The sequence below is a fragment of the Antrostomus carolinensis genome, unplaced genomic scaffold (genome assembly GCF_000700745.2).
Source record: "Antrostomus carolinensis isolate BGI_N321 unplaced genomic scaffold, ASM70074v2 scaffold42034, whole genome shotgun sequence".
Taxonomy (NCBI): Eukaryota; Metazoa; Chordata; class Aves; order Caprimulgiformes; family Caprimulgidae; genus Antrostomus; species Antrostomus carolinensis.
In genome coordinates, this window is record NW_010310887.1 from 4,522 (window position 1) to 26,005 (window position 21,484).

The 21,484-nt window shown below is 39.9% G+C and overlaps 1 protein-coding gene across 1 annotated transcript; it reads left to right on the forward strand.

The window, feature by feature from the left end:
- Positions 1–6,260: 6,260 nt before the first annotated feature.
- LOC104523854 (regulator of G-protein signaling 6) lies at positions 6,261–19,846 on the forward strand (the record flags this gene model as incomplete). The annotated part of the gene is made up of 7 exons (XM_010166557.1): positions 6,261–6,311; positions 8,312–8,418; positions 10,636–10,687; positions 13,371–13,435; positions 16,432–16,508; positions 19,170–19,251; positions 19,772–19,846. Coding segments are annotated over 7 exons (509 nt in total), but the record flags the coding sequence as incomplete, so codon positions are not given.
- Between the last annotated feature and the right edge of the window lie 1,638 nt (positions 19,847–21,484).

The window sequence follows — 21,484 nt, forward strand, 5'->3', positions numbered from 1 at the left end:
ACAAGATTTAAAGTGAACATAATGTAAAGGAAAACAGCTATTTCTGGAAGCTCTAAGCTGTTATAGCTTTAATGATGCTCTTTGCTGACACTGAGTGGTGCAATTCCCACATTTTCTGAGTCAACTACAGTGACTGTTTTTTTTTTTAATTGGCATTGGTATTTATTTATGTGCTTATTGTAGGCAAATTCTATAAAGTGCTTCCCTAATGTTTGCAACAGAATACTGGGGAGAGACCTAGATATTTCTTTCTCTTCTCCCCCACCGTAAAAATTGACACTTTACATTAAATTCCTCCTGTGAGCAGGAGTCAAGTTTACACTTCTAACCTAGCTGAAATCACTGTGGGAGTCAGTGAGAGGCTCTGCCTAAGAATAATAGTAGCAAGGAGTGCTGGAGGCCTTGAGAAATTTTGTATGAAATCGTTTTGCCCTTTGTCATGGGTGATGTTCATTTGTTTATTTTTGTAAGCCTGGTGGTAAAAGTGTGGATAATCAATTAACCTTTTTGCCATAGATTTATGAAGGACCCAGTGCTGTTTGGAGGGGACCAAAACACATTATTTCCATTTAATAGTGTGATTGCCATGATTGGCAGGATAGAAGGCAGCTTGAGTGGCTGCTCATACACATGCATGCATTCTTATAAGTCATTTAGCTACTTGTGGGTTTGTTTTTTTCCAGTCTTGCTTTTCTGGATAAATATTTTAAGATTGGTCTGAGTGCACAAGCAAATTGTTTGGAAAATTTTCTGCTAAAATGGGTTTATCTGTTTTCAAGAATGAAGTGACAGGATATTTTCACCCTTTCATCAAAATACTGTCTGAACCTTGAGTTAGAGGTGACTGACAGCAGAGGCTAGGCATGTAGCTTGTTTGACCACAGAGTGTGTCATGGAGTGTACAGATGAAGTCTGGGAAGGAGCTGAACATTTCACATTTTTCATATTCTTTTTCTATAGTAAAAATCACTACCACTATTAAGCAAAAAAAATTATTATTTTTTTAATAACTAAAATTTGCTCAGAGAATATTAGGGTTACACTAACACTGGAAAAGGCAGGAAATAATCAAGCAGCCTTATACATGTCTACAGGAACAGACATATATGACAAATTATTTAATAACATGAGCAGGCAGTATTTTCTAATTATTTAAGACCTCACTTTCTTTAATGTTAGTATTTGACAGTGAGATGTGAAGCTGTGTAACTATCTGAGATCCAGAGCATCCCACCGCATTGACTGTAGTTGCTGGATGGCATCCAGTGATCAGAGGTCAGCTCAGAAACTCCCATGTCAAATTACTGTGGAGCTCCGCTCAGCAGTGCTTACCAGCTCTGCCATCTCAGGACACTCAGCAAAAAAATGCAGTTATCAGGCCTAAAAAGAAATGCAAAGATGCACATATTTGCTGAGGTTTCAGAAATACTCTGTTTTTTACTTTTATATTTTATATACTTTTACACTTTTTTATTTTTTACTTTTATACATATATGTGTGTGTATATGTACATATCTGTGCATTGGCAGGGACCAGTCCACTGGATGTCAAGGAGCCTCTAATTGTCCTGGCTCCTTTGCCCAGAACCAGCAGCACAGTCTCCACTGCTGGAGGAGACTACAGCGTTCTGTCTGCCATTGCCATTTCACACAGTGTGTAAGATGCCCTGATCTGATTACAAGGGGCTCTACATTTTCCAAGCAAGTCCTGGATTTTCTGGAGGAGGTAGAATAATTTAGGTTGAGTAGAAAAATTCTCAAAGACAGTGGTGGTGACTCACCTCATTAATTGCATCTTGCCAATGGCCTCACACCTTGTGAACTTTTTTTTTTTAATTTATCTTTTCATGACTGGCCACTTATTTGTCATGTTGACTGGCAATGGCCTTCTGATAACAGTAGCTACTATTATGGGATCACTGAGGCTAAACAGAAAATGGAGAAAATAGCAAGAAATATAAACCCACTAGTCTTTCTATAATCCAGGTAGCTGGTCATTGTGAATCGTCTGAGCATAGAAATGAAACTACTCCGTTGGTATTAAGCAACTTGATCTACTTCAGCTTCAAAGAAGAGCCTAAAGTAAAAAGATGTATTTCGTTATAGGTGAGGAGGAAATAGATGATCACAGGCTGTTGACTATCCTTGAACAGAGCATACTGACTCAGAAGAAATGTAGCTGTATGGGGGGGGGGGGGGGGGGGGTGGGGAGGTGAAGAGAGGAGATGGGAGCCATTCCTCTACATGGATCCAGCAACACTTTCTACTATGAAAAGATGTCCAACTATTTATTTTCAGATCTCAAATGCCTTGTTAGCGTTTAGTGGAAACATGTCAGGGTAAAAGGTTTCCCTCGAGTGTCTTCTGAAAGAGCTTGTGAAATGTGGAATGTGAAAATGAGCCAGAAAATATCTTCTGGGAAAGGAAAGTTATGTGAGGACTGTCTGCAGGGCTTAACCTACAGGAGAGGTTAAGATGAAGTTTTCTGGAAAAATTACAGTAAAAGAATCTGTATCTTGGTCTGACAGAGGAGAGTCTTATAAAGGATTCTCTCAAGTATTCACTGTGTTTTATAAGAATAAATCTGAATTTTCTCATTTGAGGAAGGGCATAAGTAGCATTTCTAGGTGGGCAAAAGTAGGTTGGAGTGATTGAAACAGGGTAACCCTAAAAATTGTAGGTGTTGTGGGAGAATAGCAGTGAAGAGTTTTCATTATGATTGAATATTAATTAGTGACATGGCTATTAATGATGACAGTAATTAACAGAGGAAGGAAAGACTTGTCATTGTCCCGAGGATGAGTAATCAGTCTTGGCAGGTGATAAATAATGGTTCAGCAAACTCAGCAGAAAGATAATCTGTCTGCCTCAGGACAACTGGAGAACAGCTATAAAATCTTCCATTCTTTTGGCAACATTCAGAAATTACTTCATGTTTTTAACAGAGACAAATTAAAATCCCTGATCTTAAGTGCTGTTTATATTCCGGAGTGGCTGATCACAGGAGTTCTGGTTGAGTCGGTGCTTTCAGTTTACTTGGCCGTTTAAACCTTTCTTGTTCAATCTTAATAACAGAGGGAAGAAAGACTGGGAAACCAGCTTTCAGCATTACTTGAATTTTTCACTGTAGTTTGATGAAAATTGAATAGATTCCTCAAAAGAGGTGTAGAGCTGGGGACATGATAATTCTTTGTAAAAATGGAATGGGACTTAATCCTGTACTAAGTATTCCTGCAAAGGGACCGTGCAGAATGCACTTCACCTCCCTTGAGCAAATCAATGCTCAACTCTAGATGATTTTCAGATATCAGCTGTCATCCCTTAGCAATAAGATCCTGCAAGCCTATAATCTGAGACCAAAATCAGGTGAAACAGTGCAGTTTTTAGTTTGAGGGATGAACAAAAAAGCCAAGAAAGATTGTGGTTTATCTTGAACCAAGACAGCATTTTGTGAGATTTTGTTTTGTTTGTAACAATACAAAAGAACTTTAGTTTGAGTCTTATAGAATCATAGAATGGTTTGGGTCAGAAGGGACCTTAAAGTTCATCTAGTTCCAGCCCACCTGCCATGAGCAGGGACACTTTCCACTAGACCAGGTTGCTGAAAGCCTCATCCAGCCTGGCCTTGAACACTTCCAGGGAGGAGGCACACATCCACAACTTCATTGGGCAACCTGTTCCAGTGTCTGGCCACCCTCACAGTGAAGAACGTCTTCCTAATATCTAATCTAAACCTACCCTCTTTCAGCTTATTCTTGAAATAATTTGATAGCCCCAAATGTTTTGCTCTGTCTTTAGGATATTTTTGTTTTGTAAAAGGCAAAAGGGAACATCCATGTTTAAAAAATATTGTATTTTATTAACAAGTTTGTCAAAACAACAGTTACTGGCTCTGAACAGTTTCCCCATATGTTATTCAGCTAGCACTGTTTACTAGGTGTGTTCTCACCTAGCAGGTAGTTTTGGACCCCTCAGACATCTTTTTCTGAATAAATTTACTATTCACAAAAAAATTATGTGACTTTAGGATGTACCTGGCAAGCTGGTTTCAGTAGTGACAGGAAAGTGCTGGCACCATTACCAGAGGCATTGATTTGATGTTCTGCAAGGCATTGCCTGCAGTTCTGGTGACCCCAGTGCAAAGAAATGGAACTTAAATTTGAAAAGTTGCTGAATGGTAAAGTAGAGGGACAAACCATTTTAAGAGGACATTACAAGAGTTTGGTTCGTTTGGTGAAATGGAGGTAGGGAAGCAATGTGTCAACCTTCTGTAGAAAACACTTGGGAGGAACTATGAAGGAAGAAGGATAATTATTTCTGTTAAATGATAATACAGGTTGATATAAAATGCATGTAAACTTCATATTAATAAACTTAGGCTGGGAAGTTACAAGAAGCGTTCTATCTAGAAAAAAAAAAAAAAAGTGTTGTGGCATAACTTTCCAAATAGGATAGTAGCAGCTTAAATTGCTCTTAGGTGGAGTTGGAAGGTTTGGAGAGCGACTATAGGGCTGAGAATACAAGCTTGTGAGATTGGTCCGCTAGTGTCTGGTTCATTGATACCTACAAGGCAGATTGAGGCAATTCCGAGCTGCTGCTTCTTGGTCACACCTGTTTGCCCAGCATTTAAGTGAAACCAGATGCTTCCCTGATCTTCAGGAGCTCTCCTGATTGTCTGTGAGGGACAAGTAAGTTGTTTCACTTGCCTTGGGTGAAGGTCAGGTCCATATTCTTGCTTGTTGCTGAAGCCAGACTCTGAAGAGGTTACTGGTACTCCTTGCAGAGTTGTGGGTCAACTTGCATTGTCGGGGGGAGCAGGAGCTGCCATCCCCTTCTACATGGGGTAGAGTTTATAGTGGAAATTTCATCTGTATGGGAGAGTCACTCAATCCTGAAGATATTGCAGGGACCTCAGACACTAGCAGTGTCTGTTGTCGCTCTGTGGCACATAATACTTGTGACTCTTGACCATTGTATTTAAAGTTTGTTGAGGGATGCTCTGGGCCTGTGGAAAACAAAATGTTCTTCAGACCTTTTCTGGAACAGGCATCATCTGGGTTATGCTGTTTCTTGAAGTACTCTACCATGTCTGAACTCAGAAGTGCTCCATGCAAGTAAGATATTCCAGGATTTATTTAGTAAGCCTGAGCCCTATGGTTAATCCATTCCTTTTTGTATGCTATCTTCGGCTGATACATCAAGAAGTATAGCGCCAAGTATTACTGGGGCTATTAGCCCGCTGAATGTGAATGCAAATATTTCTCAACAAATTCATGCTATCCTGCATCCAGACATTGCATCATTAGGTTGTACTGCAAGGTGCCATAACTTGGCATGGACTTGCTAAATTACCTCCAAGTGCCTTTGCTGATTGTCTTTGACTTTGGACAAGTCATGTTAGCTGACTTGTACACACCATTATGTTCCATTTTAAGTTTAACTTTCTGAGTATGAGGTTTAACTAAATTTTGCTGCCCTGTCATGTTGTGTTTTGATAAAAGACCTTGGCTTCTACTGAGCAGCAACACGTTTTCCACTTCTGTGATTTCCACATGAGCAACAGAGTGGCTATATACATGCAGAGGATCAATCCTAGAGATTTTATGGCATTTGAAGGTAGCAACAAGCTTTGTACTATTTGATGGGCCCTGGAAACTTTATTAAACTACCTGATAGGGCTTAAAGACTCACTTCTCTGCTCCTGGCCACCATGCTGCTGGTGCACTCAGTAGCAGGTGACAGCTCAACAGTGGCTTGGTTACAGGCATGTTGAATTCCACTTTCCTCTCCAAGACTTTGCTTGTCTTTGACATAAGCGAGACTTTCCTCTGTCTTTTTTTGACTAATAACTCAGTTCTGTACTTTTAGATTATTGCCTCTGACATTACAGGGGCAAGGTGCCAGTAAATGTTCCCTTGTCTCCTTGGTAGCTAGTGCTTGCAGAAACGTAGTTCCCTGTATGGTAGGGTGAGAGAGAAGCAACTGGGAGAGAAAAAGTTACAGGGAACCATTAGAGTAGTATCTGACATAAAGTAGATCAAGTATCTTTATCACATGAGGACTTAGTACATGTCAATAACTATATAATTACGGTGTGGCACAAGAAGGAAAAACATTCTGAAACTTCAGTAGAGATAAAAAGGAAAATGGAATAAAATTCATGTCAGTTCTATTGTATCTATCTCAATGTGTATCTCTCTAGGGCTCTCAAAACCTGTGATCTCAGTGTTTAATGCTTTCTTTTTTTTTTCTTTTTTTTAGGTGTTGATATTGTACAGTGGCTTATGAAGAACCTCAGCATTGAGGATCCAGGTAAGGTTGCCATAGCTGGAGAGGAAGAGATACTCCATCTGTGTTGTGTATGCCATTAGGCAGTAGATACTGTTTTGCTGCAGTCTAAAATAGCAGCAGAAAAAGATTGATTTGAGCATTGAAGGAAGGAGGAGGGAAAGACATAAGAATCAACATCTTAGTTAAGTCTAATGCCTTAACACTGCTACACACAGAAGGCACTTTGTAGGATTCTTAACCTATCTGTGAAATTGTTGCTACATAAGAAAGTCTGATTGATTTTAAGGTTTTTCCCAGACTTAGAAAGTTGGCGGATGTGTGTGGTTAAACAGGCAACTGCTAATTTATCACAGCAGACAGATAAATGGATAATCAGCCATAAACAGTGATGACTGTGTGGCACAATTCAAATAGTTTACTCTTCAGAGAAACCAAAATTGTGGCACTGTTAAGAGCTACTGGGAAAAGAGGAAGAAAAGATCTGCAGGTCCAGAAGTTTCTTTTCTTTTTCTGGAAAGGGAAAAAATCCAGCATCTCACCTCTCAGTTTCTGCTGCCTGCTGTCACTGTGTAAAAGCAGAGATAGAGACAGTGTTGTCTCACCCAGGGCATCCATATACACACATCTCTTCTCATGAGTTCAGTCAAGTCCCAGATCTAAGTTTCAGCTATAGACAATAGCTTATTATCTGCCTGGTGGCACATGAGCAGCTAATGTGTATTTTGCAGTTCTTGAGCAAGTTGCTGCAGCTTTTGACAGCTGACACCAGTTGAAAATCTGTGCAGATGTACCTCTGTGGTGGTGAAGGTTGCCCTGGTAGTGGTTGGATACGCACTCCCCTTCACCTCAACAACATGTCCTCTAACAAGTGGTAATGCTACAGTGTCAGGATTTGTCTTTATGAATGAACATGCTACTAATGACCTGGTGTTGTAGATGTTTGTCAGATTTTGTAGAGGCAAGTGGGGTTCACTGATGGAGCAGGCTTCTTGTCAGCTGTCACCTGTGGTGGATAATGTGCTTTGCATTGAATTTCAGACTCTGGAGCTGAACTGGTGTGTGACATTTTGTAAACAAAAAACTATCAGGTTAAACATTTGAGCAGTGTTTCATCTGTATTGTAAGGCTGGTTTCTGCTTGCGATATTTTCACTGGGCTAACCCTTGGCTAGCAGCCAACACAGCCGTTCACCCACTTCCCCCTGATCCCCAGGGGATAGGGGAGAGGATTGGGGCAAAGGTAAAGAGACTCGTAGGTTGAGATAAGAACAATTTAATAATAGAAATAAAACTTAAAATAATACTAATATTAAAATAGTAGTGATAATGATAACAGTAACAAAATATGGAAATAAGTGATATCCAGTGCAACTGCTCAGCACCCACTGACCAAGCCCAGCCCGTTCCCAGATAACGATCCTGGAGGAGCGACAATCCCAAACCAAAACCACAATCCCAGGAGAACAAGAGCCCGAGCGAAAGCTAGAGAGAGCGAGAGAGGAAGAGACCCTCACTATATATAATATATATATATATATGGAGAGGGGAGTATATATATTCCCTCAATAAACTATATATAATACACTGGACATGATGTGATATGATATGGAATATCCCATTGGCATATCCAAATGCCAGTTTAGCTTATTAATTTAAATATTCCTCACCCCCTTAGATTTTGAGCTTGTAGACTAACAAAACACAAAGTCCTTCACTTCCAGTGACAAAAATGCAAACACTGGTACGTTCTCAGTGTCTCTCTCATAACAAATCCCAGGCTGAAAGCAAAACACAGCACTATTCTAGCTACTGAAAAGAAACACAGCTCTGTTCCAGCTAAAAAGCAGGACACTGTTCTCCTGCTTTGCACAGTCTGGTTGGAAGGCATAAGGATGCAGCATGGGTACTGAGACGTGTCCACCAGATCTTAATGTGATTTTTTGCCAGAGCCTCTGCTGAAAGTAGAGGAGTGTGCAGTGCACATCTTCCTGACACATCCCTGCTGTTTTCTCTCTTTCACAGGGGAAGCAATACACTTGGGAAGTCTTATTGCTGCACAGGGTTATGTCTTTCCAATCTCAGATCATGTCCTTACCCTGAAAGATGATGGGACGTTTTACCGTTTTCAGGTTGGTGAGCACTCTGCCTTCCTTGTGCCCCTTTCTGCTGTCCCTGCAGTAATACTGCTGAGATCGCTCGCTTTTTATCCCTGTGCACCGGTTAGGTCTATGAAGCCAGGGACTGAGGCTATCTTTGTAGAGGCCTTAGGAAGTTATGAAATCCCTTCAAAAAGATCTGCTTTAGACTCCCAAATCACTCTCTTCTGCTTTCTGACCCACAGTTTTTACATAAATTAATGTTTATGTCCTGTGATTACTTTGATATGTGATTTCAAGGCTGTGGTACTCGGATTTGAACTAAACCAGGAGAAAGGAAAGGCTTTCATGCTTTCCTGTGCAAAATGGAGCAGGGGAAACTTTGCAGTAGGACATTCAAGCTCTGGCACAGCAGAAAATGCAAATTTTTATCCTTTCTTGGTTACAGATTGGTGTGGGAGGGGGCAAGCTTCAGGCTTTGGCTCTTTTACAGAGGATGTGTAGCCTTGGCACTCACCTAAGCTGGGACATCTCTATCCCTCAGTGTCCCTGTGCCTCCAGATGTGTTCAATTTTTAAAGCATCCTGCTCTTGAGTTCCATGCCCTTTCCAAAATGTGCTGCTGTCAGCTTCCTAGATAACTGAATGCTTGTGCTGCAACAACTCCTTTTGAACAGATTGTATAACTTTAAAAGAAGTGGTCAGTTCAAACTTGGAGTCCTACTGCCTAATCTTGCTGGCTGAATTTGTGTTTTTCTGTTACATGATCCCAGCCAACTCCCTTACTTTCCTGTGACCTCTCTTCTGTTCACCCTCCCATTTCTTTACATTTTTTTCCTCTTTTACAGATTTTATTTGAAAAACCTGTTTTCCTCTTTGCATCTGATGTTGCCGTTGATCATGCTTACTGTCCTACTGCTCGTGTGGTATTGTGTTATCATATGAGATCAATGGCATGGTGAACAAAGAAGCCCAGGAGATCACAGACCTCCCCTTATCTCGCCCCACCTCCTGATTACCTGGCATCATTCAGAATAAGATTTTTCATGACCATTCCCTTGCTTATTTGAAAATCCTGCTCCTCCTGTCATGAAGACTTCACAGAAGCAGGTGTAATAGTGGTTGCCCATTTAGTTGTATTTTTCTCTGTTTTGAAAGAATGACACCATAAGAAGTTGTCCTGCGCAGCTCTCAGGAGCTAGATTTCAATATAATTTAATTTATTTTCATTATTTTAAGCCTGTGTAAACCACATAATCAAATTGTCTTGGCTGCTTATTAACTTTTCTTTCCCTTATCTTTCCTACAACTTTTCCTTATTCTTTGCCTGTTGTAATTTCCTGACACAGTTCTCCTTAGTCATTTTCTGCAAAAATAACCTGATAGAATAATTTTTCTTTTCCATTACTCTCTTCTTGCCACTTTCTACCTCAACATCAGATCCTCCATTAACAGTAGCTTATCATCTTGTGAAGTTCATAAGATATATATCAGTGAGGAACACTGAATACTGTATTGTTTGATCCCTCCATGTTTTCTCACTGTACTTTGGTGCAAGGAATACTGTGTAATCTCCTATGCCCATTTGTGGCATTATGTCAGTAATGTGATCTGATTGCAGGGACATTATTTTTCATCATGTTAAAACTGAAATACACCTGTAATATATTGTAATTAATTGTAGCAACCACAATATGCAGACCTGGATAGAAAGCAAAAGCAGAAAGTTTATCAGGACTTCTGCTTTCACAACAACTCTAACCAGCTGACCTCTGATGTCTTACATTTTAAAAAGTTAATTGTTTTCTAGGCTACCAGCCACACTGGTAGCTGCTCCAAAAAAGCAAGTGATGTGTAATATATAAAAGGCCATGAAGTTTCTCATACGCCATTTAAAAATAAATAATTAAAAAAAAAATCATAGTGCCTGTGAATTCCTGGGGAAAGAGGAGATTCTAAGGATAGAGGGTAAGATGAGCTGGCAACAGTATATAAAATGTCATCAGGATACTGGACATTATCCTCAAGAGATCCTTGTATTACAGCATCTTTATTTACCTGCCGTGAGGAATGTTAAAGTTTTTACCTTCCTGGAAAAGCTGCTTCACTTTTACCAAGATCTGTTTTTCGACTGGGCAGAGACTGGGCTATAGACTTTGTGATTCTTCTTTTTGTACTTTTTGTAATGTTTTTCTGCATCAGAATTGTTTTTAATTTTTTAAATTACAAAAATGTGTATGTTGTTTCTCAGGCACCATACTTTTGGCCTTCAAACTGCTGGGAACCAGAAAACACAGATTACGGTGAGATTATAATTATTTCATTGTAGAAAGTTAGTGAAGAAAATTTGTGATGGAAAAAATTGTCCTTAAAATAATTGCCGTTAGCCATCTACACCATTCATCAGCAGAGGTTCTTGTCAGACTACAGGATGAGAGGCAGATTTGTGCCCATCTCAAATACATTAAGTGAAATCCTGGAGTGTCTCATGGAACTGTAGCCATCAAGTTCAGTGGGGCCAAGGTTTTACCTACTGTTACCTTAATTCTCCATAGCTCTTGTTTGTTTTGGCAGGATTTATGGCAAGCAGAATACTGCTCCTTGGGAATCTTAAATAATACCAGGATTGCTTTTGTGGGAGAACATACGCTGATCTGTAGCGGAATCTGATATGTTGATCAATAAAAAGCTACCTCATCTCAGCACTCATCTGGCTGATCAGTAAACCAGTATATAACTGATGGCAAACCATAGTTAAAATTTCCTTGATATATGATATCAGACTTATTTTTCCATTTTTTCTAAGATTACCAGATGATAACTGATAAAAAAGAGAAGACTGCATGGTTTTTGAGCTAATAAACTGCAACATGGTGTGTTAAACATATGATTGCCCGCAGACAGTGATAATACATAAAGAAAATATGTCAGTGTTGTTATCTTTAGCTGTCTGCTTGCAATATTGCTGTCTCTTCCAGAACTACACTTCTTTCACAGTTAAATGGTAAAATCAATTGTTGCATCCTGGTGTAGCATTGGAAGAGGAAATGATTCCATGTGTGCAGTCATAAACCAGAAGCTTCTGGAAGTCCTTCTTTTGAAATACCTCATAATCTAAGATCAGTTTAGAACTCCTCTCTGAATAATCAGGTTTTGGGGTTTTTGGGGTTTTTTTTCTTTCCCAAGCAATATTACTCATCATTATGGATTCCGGAAATCATTTGCTGGGGCAGAGAAGTAGCCTGCAATGATGTTTGGCATGTGATAGTTCATTTGCAGTCCTCATCTGCAGGGAAGCTAGCACAGATTTATGTGTTTATCCCAGTGAGGAAACTGCTAAGGAGAAAACAAGATGCTGTTCATTATGTGCAAAATAATTTCCAGATTTCAGTATATATAAATGTCTGAACCGTGACAAATATGTATTCTGTAAATATCAGAATAACAATCTGGAGAGGGAAGTTCTGTTTTTTCCTATAGTAACTGATAAATAACTGGTTTTGCAGTCAGATTATTGTGCTGCAAGGGCATTAAGTGGAACAGTACACCTCAAAATAAAACCCTATATGAACTGGCCCACAGCTGGACAAGCTACAGTTGCATTAGCTCTGCGCCCTGTGGTGACATATTTTCATCTGACCCAGAAATCTGTAACATATGCTTATAATCAGTCTTTGCATATCAGAGGTCTGTACGGATGGAGTCTTCCTAGGAATTAATCCCAAACTAGCAGTAGACCCAAATAAAACTGAAATCTCAGCAGCACTTCATACTTTTTCTGTTTGCATGAATTCACTCACAGGACAGGAACTAACTTGCTAATGGCAGGTCACTGCCTAGCATGAAGAAATACTCCGTGATGACCAGTTCTCACTTTATTTGGTGTTGTGAATGGCTTACAGATGAAACTGCCCCTGAGATGTATAGGTATATGTGAACTGGTTGCCATGCATAATATTGGCTCATTTTATGAATGTTAGAATTACAGGAATAGCATACAGTAGAATTATATGTATAGCACTGTTTTTTTTAATATATTTTCAATAGAAGAATAGGTTTCCAATGAAAAACATCCATGAAGGTGTCAGAAAATTGTAGTTTTCAGAAAACCAAAACCCTATAGTTTCCAAAGAAAAGCTGAAATTTTCTGAAGATTTATTGCTTTTTCCTGTAGATTATGCTTTACCTTCTGCCCCGCTCCAGTTTGGTACCTGGCCCTGAAGCATGAGAGAGGGGCAAAACACAAGGAAGCTATAAAATTCACATCTAGATCCATCCCAAAATGAGAGCACTGAATCTCTTTTATGTTGTTCACAACTGTATAGCCAGGATGTGCTGGGGACTTTGTGTTTCAGCCTGTAATGGAAATGGAGTGAGCTAGCAGGTCAAGCTGAGGCTTTCCTAGAAGGCAGTCTGGGCTCATCGTAACCCTCAGAATCCCAAACCACATCAGTTTCTGCAGTGTGACATGTGAGAAGGCTATTCTTAACCATGTGAAATGTGTAGAGTAGGTGGATAGAGCATATGATTATGAAAAAATGTTCAGATCATGCTTTTAAGATCTGGCCCATATTTCTGTTTTCATTTCAATATCCTGATTTTTTTATTTTATTTTATTTTTTTTATTTAAAGGAGGGGAGAAAGAAGTGCAGGGCTGCTCACTTTGACAGACATATTCCCAAAGTGCTCAGGGAAACAAGTTGCTAATGTTAAATCTTTTACCAGCCCCAGAAGAAATTGTGCCTTTTTCACACATCTTGTTAGGTTCTGGCACCTACTTTCATCACTTTTAAATGAAATGTCCCAGATGTTTAAGGCCTCAGAGATAACTAGTGGGTAATGTCAGCTGGGTATTCAGCCCTCTCATTCCTTGGCTTATGTTGTTTTCTGATGAGAACGAATCATACACAGACCATTTTTTCCTTTTTTAAGAATTAGTACTAATAATCTGCCTCTAATTGTTTTCCATTCTGTTTCTGCCTTTAGCCATCTATCTTTGCAAACGGACCATGCAGAACAAAGCTAGACTGGAGCTGGCGGATTATGAAGCCGTAGGTACACTGCTGCTAGAGTTTAAAGCTGGGGGGTGTGGGGAGAGCTTTGCTTTCGAATTGAATGCTGCCATTTTATGCTTTGGGGTCAGCCTTTACTGGGTCTTTTTTCAGTTGACAGAATTCAGTGGAGGTTGATTTGGAGACAACATCAGGAATGTGATTGGGAAAGTCCCTGGCTTTGCAACATCTCAAATTAAAGCATCTGCTGCATAGCCAGCCCTCCAAGATTGGGGAAAGTACACAGACGTTTACATTGGTTTCCTCTTTCCAGTTAACACTTCCTGGTTTATATAGCAGATATTAACACACAGAAATGATGGCTTTCAGGTGCATTATTGTACAATTAAATTGCTGATGACCCACCTTATTATTGATCATAAAAGGAAAATTTTCAGATATTAGACTTGGACTGTTTCAAATGGTCCATATAAAAACTATTATCCAAGGTTATTCAGTGTGTGTTTTCTGTTATGAAATGATTATGCATAAAAATATTCCCAACCTTGGCTTCAGATCATGCAGGGTTTGCGTGGAGAGGAGGGGGAAGGTGGAGGCATGAGGGGCAAGGCTGGTGTGAGTTTCTTTGTATACCAGCAGTGTAACACTGACCAGCTGAGCTTTTCTTTCTATCATGTTGACTTTTTTTTGTTTGTTTATTAGCTCAAAAGTGTAACAGCTGAATTTCAAAGGTGGAGTTTTTCATTGGAGGGTTTGTTTACAGAGCTGGTTCTAGTGGACTTCTGTGTTCATCTTTGTTACAATGAAAACATTTATATTGCATATATTTTAGAGGTTTTTCCCAAGAATGGACTTTTTCCTTCTTCCTTACCATCTACATTTTGGGACTCTTGTGCACATGGATATACACAACATTTGGTCCTTTCAGGTTGAAAGGACGTTTCAGGTCCTTTTTGTGTGAAGAGCATGCAAAAATTGATGCATATCTAGTCCAGCCTGGAAATGCATCCAGAGTTTCCAAGAGTTCTAATCTTGAAGTACAGGCATAAAGGAAGGAATATAATAATCTGCATGCGTTTACACATCCTTTTGCTGAGTTTTCTCTTCTGTATATCACTGATTTCATTATTAAAACTATTAAAATTGCTCACAGCCAACCAATTAATGGTAAGTACTCTAAAGATCTATCATAAAGCAACAAAAGGCTGTTCAGCAGTGTGCACACTCCCACACACATATAGGGAGGCTATGGCTAAGTACTTTTGCACATCGTTGTCTACTGAGAGTAGCAATGCTCCAGTGATGGCAAATAATTAGATCTTGGCAGTCTCTCATTTTTCTTGTGAATATTGCATTGCACAATTAGAGATTACTTCTGCATTCAGTCTTTGCTCTCTTAATTAGAGGCAATCAGATAAGAATGGCACCGACTCTTCCTAGTCATTATGGGAGCTGAAGCAGATCCAGCAATGGAGATATAAGCTAAGTGCAAGGGAGAGAAACAGGCTTCCAGGAGTGGGAAGGAACCCTCTACATTTAGTACACATTTTTGGAGATGTAGCATAAGAATGCTTCTCAGTAGGCATCAGCATTGACCTGAAGTTTCCAAAGAGAATCTCTACAAAGCATCTCAGGGGACATCTTCTCATTTTTAGGTTCTGCTTGCAGCATTCATAGACAACCCCCTGCCCCCTATTCATACTGGTAGAGAAGGGGTCTTGACAATATAATAAAGCTTGCATAATTGCATTCAATTTTGTTTATAATAGGCCAACATAAGCACAATTCAGCTATTTCTTCAGTGGGTGATGTTTCATTTGCTTCAGCATATTTACTTCAGAGGGCACATATGAACATAATTTAAAATAAAATAAAATAATAAGAAACCCACAAGAATTGGTTTTGCAGATAATTACAAGTAGTTCTTCCTTGTAGCCACAGTTCAGGAAGTCATCACAGTTCAGCACAGCTGTAAATCATTTGCTTAACCGCTTTCCTCTGTGTATGTGGACTGAAACTCCTACATGGACTTGGTAACAGGGCCAAGCTGTATGCCTTGTGTTATACAGGAGTTTAAATTAAATAATACCAAGATTTCTTCTAGCATTGAAATGCATGTGCTTAAGCACTTTCTTGAAATAAAGGGGATAGGTATAAAAAGAACGGCAGTAGAACTAACAGTATTCATTTTCAATGAAAATTTGCAGCAGTTGAACCAGCTGTAGTGGAGAAGGGCATCAGGTTAATGGTCTTGTAGGTCTCCTTATCAGGGTGGGCATGGATATATGACTTCAGGGGGCCATTTGAGTCTGAAATTCTGTCCCTGTCCTGAGTTTGACCTTGAGCTGTGATGAAGTCACATCTACCTCCAAATATTAAAATCATTACACTATCTGTAATGGGGTCTGGACCAGAGCTTCAGATGTAGAGCAGAGCTGCAGCTGGACCCAGTCTTTGCAGTTAGGGATGCTCATTGTTCAGACAAACAAGCTATTTCCTTTTATGAATCATCCTGGCAATCCCCAGCCTTCAGTGCTGTGCAGCTGCATGACGGTCTTTGCAGTGACCAGGACTGAGCAGAGCAAGTGATGCTCAGGCTCTGCACTTTAGCAAAAGCCTGAAGAGAAGAGAGAAGTGTGGGGAGGAAGGGAAAGTGGGGATGAGAGGGAAATGTGCAGGTGGCAGCCATCTGCTATCAGGAATGAAAGTCATCAGCTTCACAAAGCTTCTCAGTGTTATCTTTTGGGAACAAGTCCATCATTATTTTCATAGTAAAGCTCAGGCTGTCTTTATCACACTCCATTACTTCTCCCTGACAGGACTCTCTTGGCTACAGCCTGAAAGGATGTGTTATAACCTTGCTTTGCCTGCAAGGTAGTTCACCTGAAACCAACACCGACTTCTGTGTCTTGAGTTTTCCAGCTTAAAAAAAAAAAAAAAAAAGGAATAAAATAAACACCCACCAAGCTAACTGTGCTCTTGAGCAGTTATAATTACAGGGAATAATTGTTCTTACTATTTTCATCTTTTGTCAGGAAAACTTAGCAAGACTTCAGAGAGCATTTGCAAGAAAGTGGGAATTCATCTTCATGCAAGCTGAGGCCCAAGTAAAGTGAGTAATCCTGGAGCACTGAATTGCATCAGCATTTAGAGCTGTGAAGTGAAGGGGATTCTGTACAGATAAAATTTCTCTGTCAAAGCCTTTACTGCAACAAAGCTCAGAAGGTGGTGGTGAATTTTAATCACCGACAAACTAGAAATGATAGAGAGCCAATTCTGGAGGTTTATGCTAGAATCTGAAAGATGGGTTTAATTTTCTGTACTTGGAAATGTTGGTCAGGAGCTCCTGAGCCTGGATTCACTATGGGAGCTTGGGCAATTCACTTGCCTTTTCTGCTTCTACTTTTGTGTAGTATTTTTGTTTTGTATAAATTGAAAGAACAGAACTTTTGTCATCTGTGTTACTCTATGCTTGTAAAGTATTTCTGAGTTTAAAAATACTGTCACTTCCAAGTGATTATAAAGGTGGTATTTATAGCAGACTGGATTTGGTTTTCACATTTATACTAATCTCCAGTTGACTCTGTTGTACTTCTGCTCTCTGCAGTCCGACTTGTGCTACTAAATTAGCGTGGAGAATTGGGTGCCACTTACATGAAACTTACTCTGATTTGGGTTTTTCATATCCTCTGCTCGTAATTGAAATTTACATTTTTCTCTTATCTTCCTTTGTGAAAACAGTTTGAAGCTTCTTAATGTATCCAGTATGTTTTCATTATTGCTGCAAAATGGGTATGGTCCAGGACTTGTAGGCTAGTGGCTGCAAACTAGTGCCTGAAACCCTCTATGTCCATTTTGTGCATATAGTTGTCACCTATAGAATGGAAAGGTTGGTGAAGATTGCACATGAGAACACCAGTACTGACACTCTGTACCACTATAAGGAATTTGCACTTTCAGCATTCAATGCTAAAAAGTTAAGGAACATCATTTTTTGAGGGTGTGGTTGAGTTATATGTCTCTATCTTTGATTAACTCTTTGAAATTTTGATTAATTCTTTGCTTAATAGCATTGTAATTCTATATTATTTAAGTACATTGTAATTACCCTTTAATTTACAAGGTAATTAAGGGATTTTTTTCTGACCAGAACACAAGTGTTCTGTTTAGAAGAGAAAATTATAAGTTAAGATAGCAATTGTACTTTCAGTTACTTAAAGGTTTATTGCCAAGATTAAAAAAAAAACAAAATCTAAGTCAAAACAAAGTTTTGCATTCTATCCACAGCATACAATTAAGAAAGAAATGTAAATATCAGATTCTTGACATGATCACTGTTGCTTATTAATCTTTTCTCCATTCAATTTTCTTTGACATATAAGCATGGACTGGCCACTATCAACTTTTTTTTTGCTGGCTAGTTTCAGCTGCTTGGTTCCCAGTTCATGTGATGGTTCAGTCTTCAAGTTTCGAACAAGGTAGGGCTGGAATTCATAGTGAAATTCACAGCTGTGAATTAACTTAAAAGGAAAACAAACCAAAATACCTGAAAACATTCCTCCTGCTTATCAAGTTCTGCTCTACCTTACGCATCTTCATTTGCACACAGGATTTCCATTGCTGTGCCTACTTCGCTGAAAAACTACAGCCACAGAGCATCTTCATAGTTTAAAATGCAGAATACGGAGTTATCAGTAAGTTTGGGGATAGGAACCAAGAACCTTGGTTTGGCACAAAGCATCCACAAAGACAATTTACAGAGCCTCTGAAGAATCCCTCCAGCTTGTGTGTGGTGTGAGGCTGATTGATAGAAGACTTCACTTTCCCATTTGGCTGAACATGAAGGGCCTGCTCAGATAAAGAAGTTTTGGGCTGGGTATCTATGTTTGCTCCCCAGCGCAGTACAGCAACTGCTGTCTGACAGCTGCTCTGTGCAGTGCTGGTTTCTTGTCTCAACCTTGCAGGGAGGATATTCAGAGAGTGATACCAAACTGTGGAGGACTTGGGCTTTTTGTGGGGTGGGATGTTCAGAAACTTCAGTTTCAGTCCCTTGTTTCCTAATCTGTTTTCTAGCACAGACTTGGCCAAGGATCACAACCCCTCCAAACAAAAAACTGGAGGAGAGAGAACCCAATGGTCAGAAATCCCAACTGATGTGATTTTTTTTCCTTGCTGCTTTGATTTTCCTGGGTGGCAGCAGTGCAGAAACCCAGCACAGGAATGCTGTTGGTGTTTCAGTCCTGCTCTGGAGACAAAGACAGTTCCTACTTCCCCATGCTGCTGGGAATACCTGAGATAGCTGTCCCTTCACAATCTGTGGTCATGCCATCAGTGCTGCTGGGGCACCGGGGTGCAACGGGGCCTCCCGGCGTGGACCTCTGTTCAGCACTGGCCAAGAGTTTCACCTGAAGTAAAGAGATCCCGGTGGGTCTCCTGACAAAGTCAAAGTCAAACACAAACTTCCCCAGTCTGCCAAATCAGGGTCTGGGAACAGAGTATCAGGGAAGGTTGTTTTCCTCTTCAGATGAAAAACAGATGCTAAAGTAAATTTTCCACCTTAGTAGGGAAATCTCTTTTGACACATAATGGAGTAAACCTCAGTGATATTTTGTTCATGGCACATGGTCATGCAAGTGGGAGTGTGACATTGCTGTACAAAAAAGTGGATTTCTGAATTTTTTTTATCACGGAGTTAAAAACACCAGCTAGGAACTCTACAAAGAAGAAAGCATTACTTGCATACTGACTCATATCTTTATGCTTTTCTTTTCAGAATCGACAGAAAAAAGGATAAAACAGAAAGAAAGATTTTGGACAGCCAGGAAAGAGCATTCTGGGATGTTCACAGGCCTGTGGTAATGCTCTTTTTGAATGACAAGACTTTCCAGGTTTTGACAGCAAAGTTTTAATACTGGAAAACACTGTGCCATGTGTTGCATAAAGACATTGCTTTTAAAGTCACCATGTGGATTTTTCTCGCAGTTCAAAACACACCAAATGTCTACAAGATTATTTTAGACATTCTAGGCTTGTGCATGCATGGAACTATTGATCTGTAAATATATGATAAATGTGAAGTTATGAAGATCATTTATTGTGCATAGGAAAGAAAAGTAGCTTACCCACTTTGCCTCAGACTTCCTAGAAAAAGCTCCCTTCTTAGCTGAGATATTTCATTTTAGTGCCAAAGTTATGAGTAAATGGATTTGATATAGCCAACTTTGGCTATATGTAGTCTCTTATTTAACAAGGATTATTTGTGGGACACAAACTTCAGGAAAGAGTTTTGGACAAGATTTAATTGTATATTTTAGAAAGGTAAGGTAGCATGTGGATTGTAAACAGAGGAGTAATATGATTGCCATCTCTTTTCAGCCGGGCTGTGTGAATACCACAGAAATGGATATTAGAAAGTGTCGTCGTATGAAAAACCCACAGAAGGTGAAAAAGGTCAGTTTGAGTTTCTGGGTTTTGTTTTTGGTTTGGGGGAGCGGGGGGATGGGGACAGGACAGACGGATGTTGTTTTAATGCAAATCACACTTGACACCTACAGTGTATCCAACTTACCTAATAGGAACAAAAAAAAAACCATTTTGCAGATAACACTTCTGTTTTGTTCTAATTGATGGAATTCCTGTTTTACCAGTAGAGTAGTACAGACTGGGTGATGGGTAGAGCTGAGAAGGGCATTAAGGAGCTCTGTGTCCCAGTTATCTGCTACCTCTGCACTCCCATAAAATTAAAAGCAGTTGTCAAAAGTACCTAGGTCCTGTTTTGAGAAATTATTTGGTCACACGTTTTGCAGAGCTGTTTGCCTGCCTTAGTCATTTCAAAGGCTGGATCATTAGCAACTTGAGTGTCTTTGACTTCCAGCAAGTTTTAGCCCTTCTGTATATATAAAATCATAGAATCATTTAGGTTGGAAAAGACCCTTGAGATCATCGTGTCCAACTGTAAACTTGACACTGCTAAGTCCACTACTAAGCCATATCCCTAAGCACCACGTACTTTAAATACCTCCAGGAATGGTGACTCGATCTTTTCCCTGTGCAACCCGTTCCAATGCTTGATAACCCTTTCAATGAAGAAATTTTTCCTAATATCCAATCTAAACCTCCCCTGGCACAACTTGAGGCCATTTTCTCTTGTCTATCACTTGTTACCTGTTTTGGAGGGGACACCAGACTCCTGATCTTCCATTGGTAGTTAAATAAAAAGCACAAACACAAAATGGAAGGGTAACTGATATTACCCTCAGTGCAGGTCTTTGTCCTGAAAATGAATGGCTACAAGTCAGTTTGCAGGTTTTTGTTTAGAGAGGTTCACATGAACTTGACCCATTGACACCTGGTTAAGCTCTTTCTTCATTGCGTAGTTTCACAAGAAGAATCACAGAATTATAGAATGTATTGGTTTGGAAGGGACCTTCAAAGGTCATCTAGTCCAACCCCCCTGCAGTGAGCAGGGACATCTTCACTAGAGCAGGTTGCTCAGAGCCCCATCAAGCCTGACCTTGAATATCTCCAGGGACGAGGCCTCCCCTACCTCTCTGGGCAACCTGTTCCAATGATCTACCACCCTCATATTGAAAAACTTTTTCCTAATATCCAACCTAAATCTACCCTTTTCTAGTTTAAAACCATTACCCCTCATCCTGTTGCTACATGCCCTTGTGAAAAATTCTTCCCCAGCTTTATTCTAGGCACCTTTCAGGTACTGGAAAACTGCTACAAGGTCCCCCCAGAGACTTCTCTTCTACAGGTTGACCCTGGCTGGATGCCAGATGCCCACCAAAGCCCACTCTATCACTCCCCCTCCTCAACGGGGCAGGGGGAGAAAAAATATAATGAAAGGCTCGTGGGTGGAGATAAGGATGGAGAGAGGTCACTCACCAGTTACTGGCACGGGCAAAACAGACTCGATTTGGGTGGAAAAAACAAATTTAATTTATTACCAATCAGACGAGGATAATGAGAAGTAAAACCAAATCTTAAAACACCTCCCTCCACCCCTCCCTTCTTCCTGGGCTTAACTTCTCTCCCAATTTCCTTCTCTTCCCCTCAGCAGCACAGGGGGACAGGGAATAG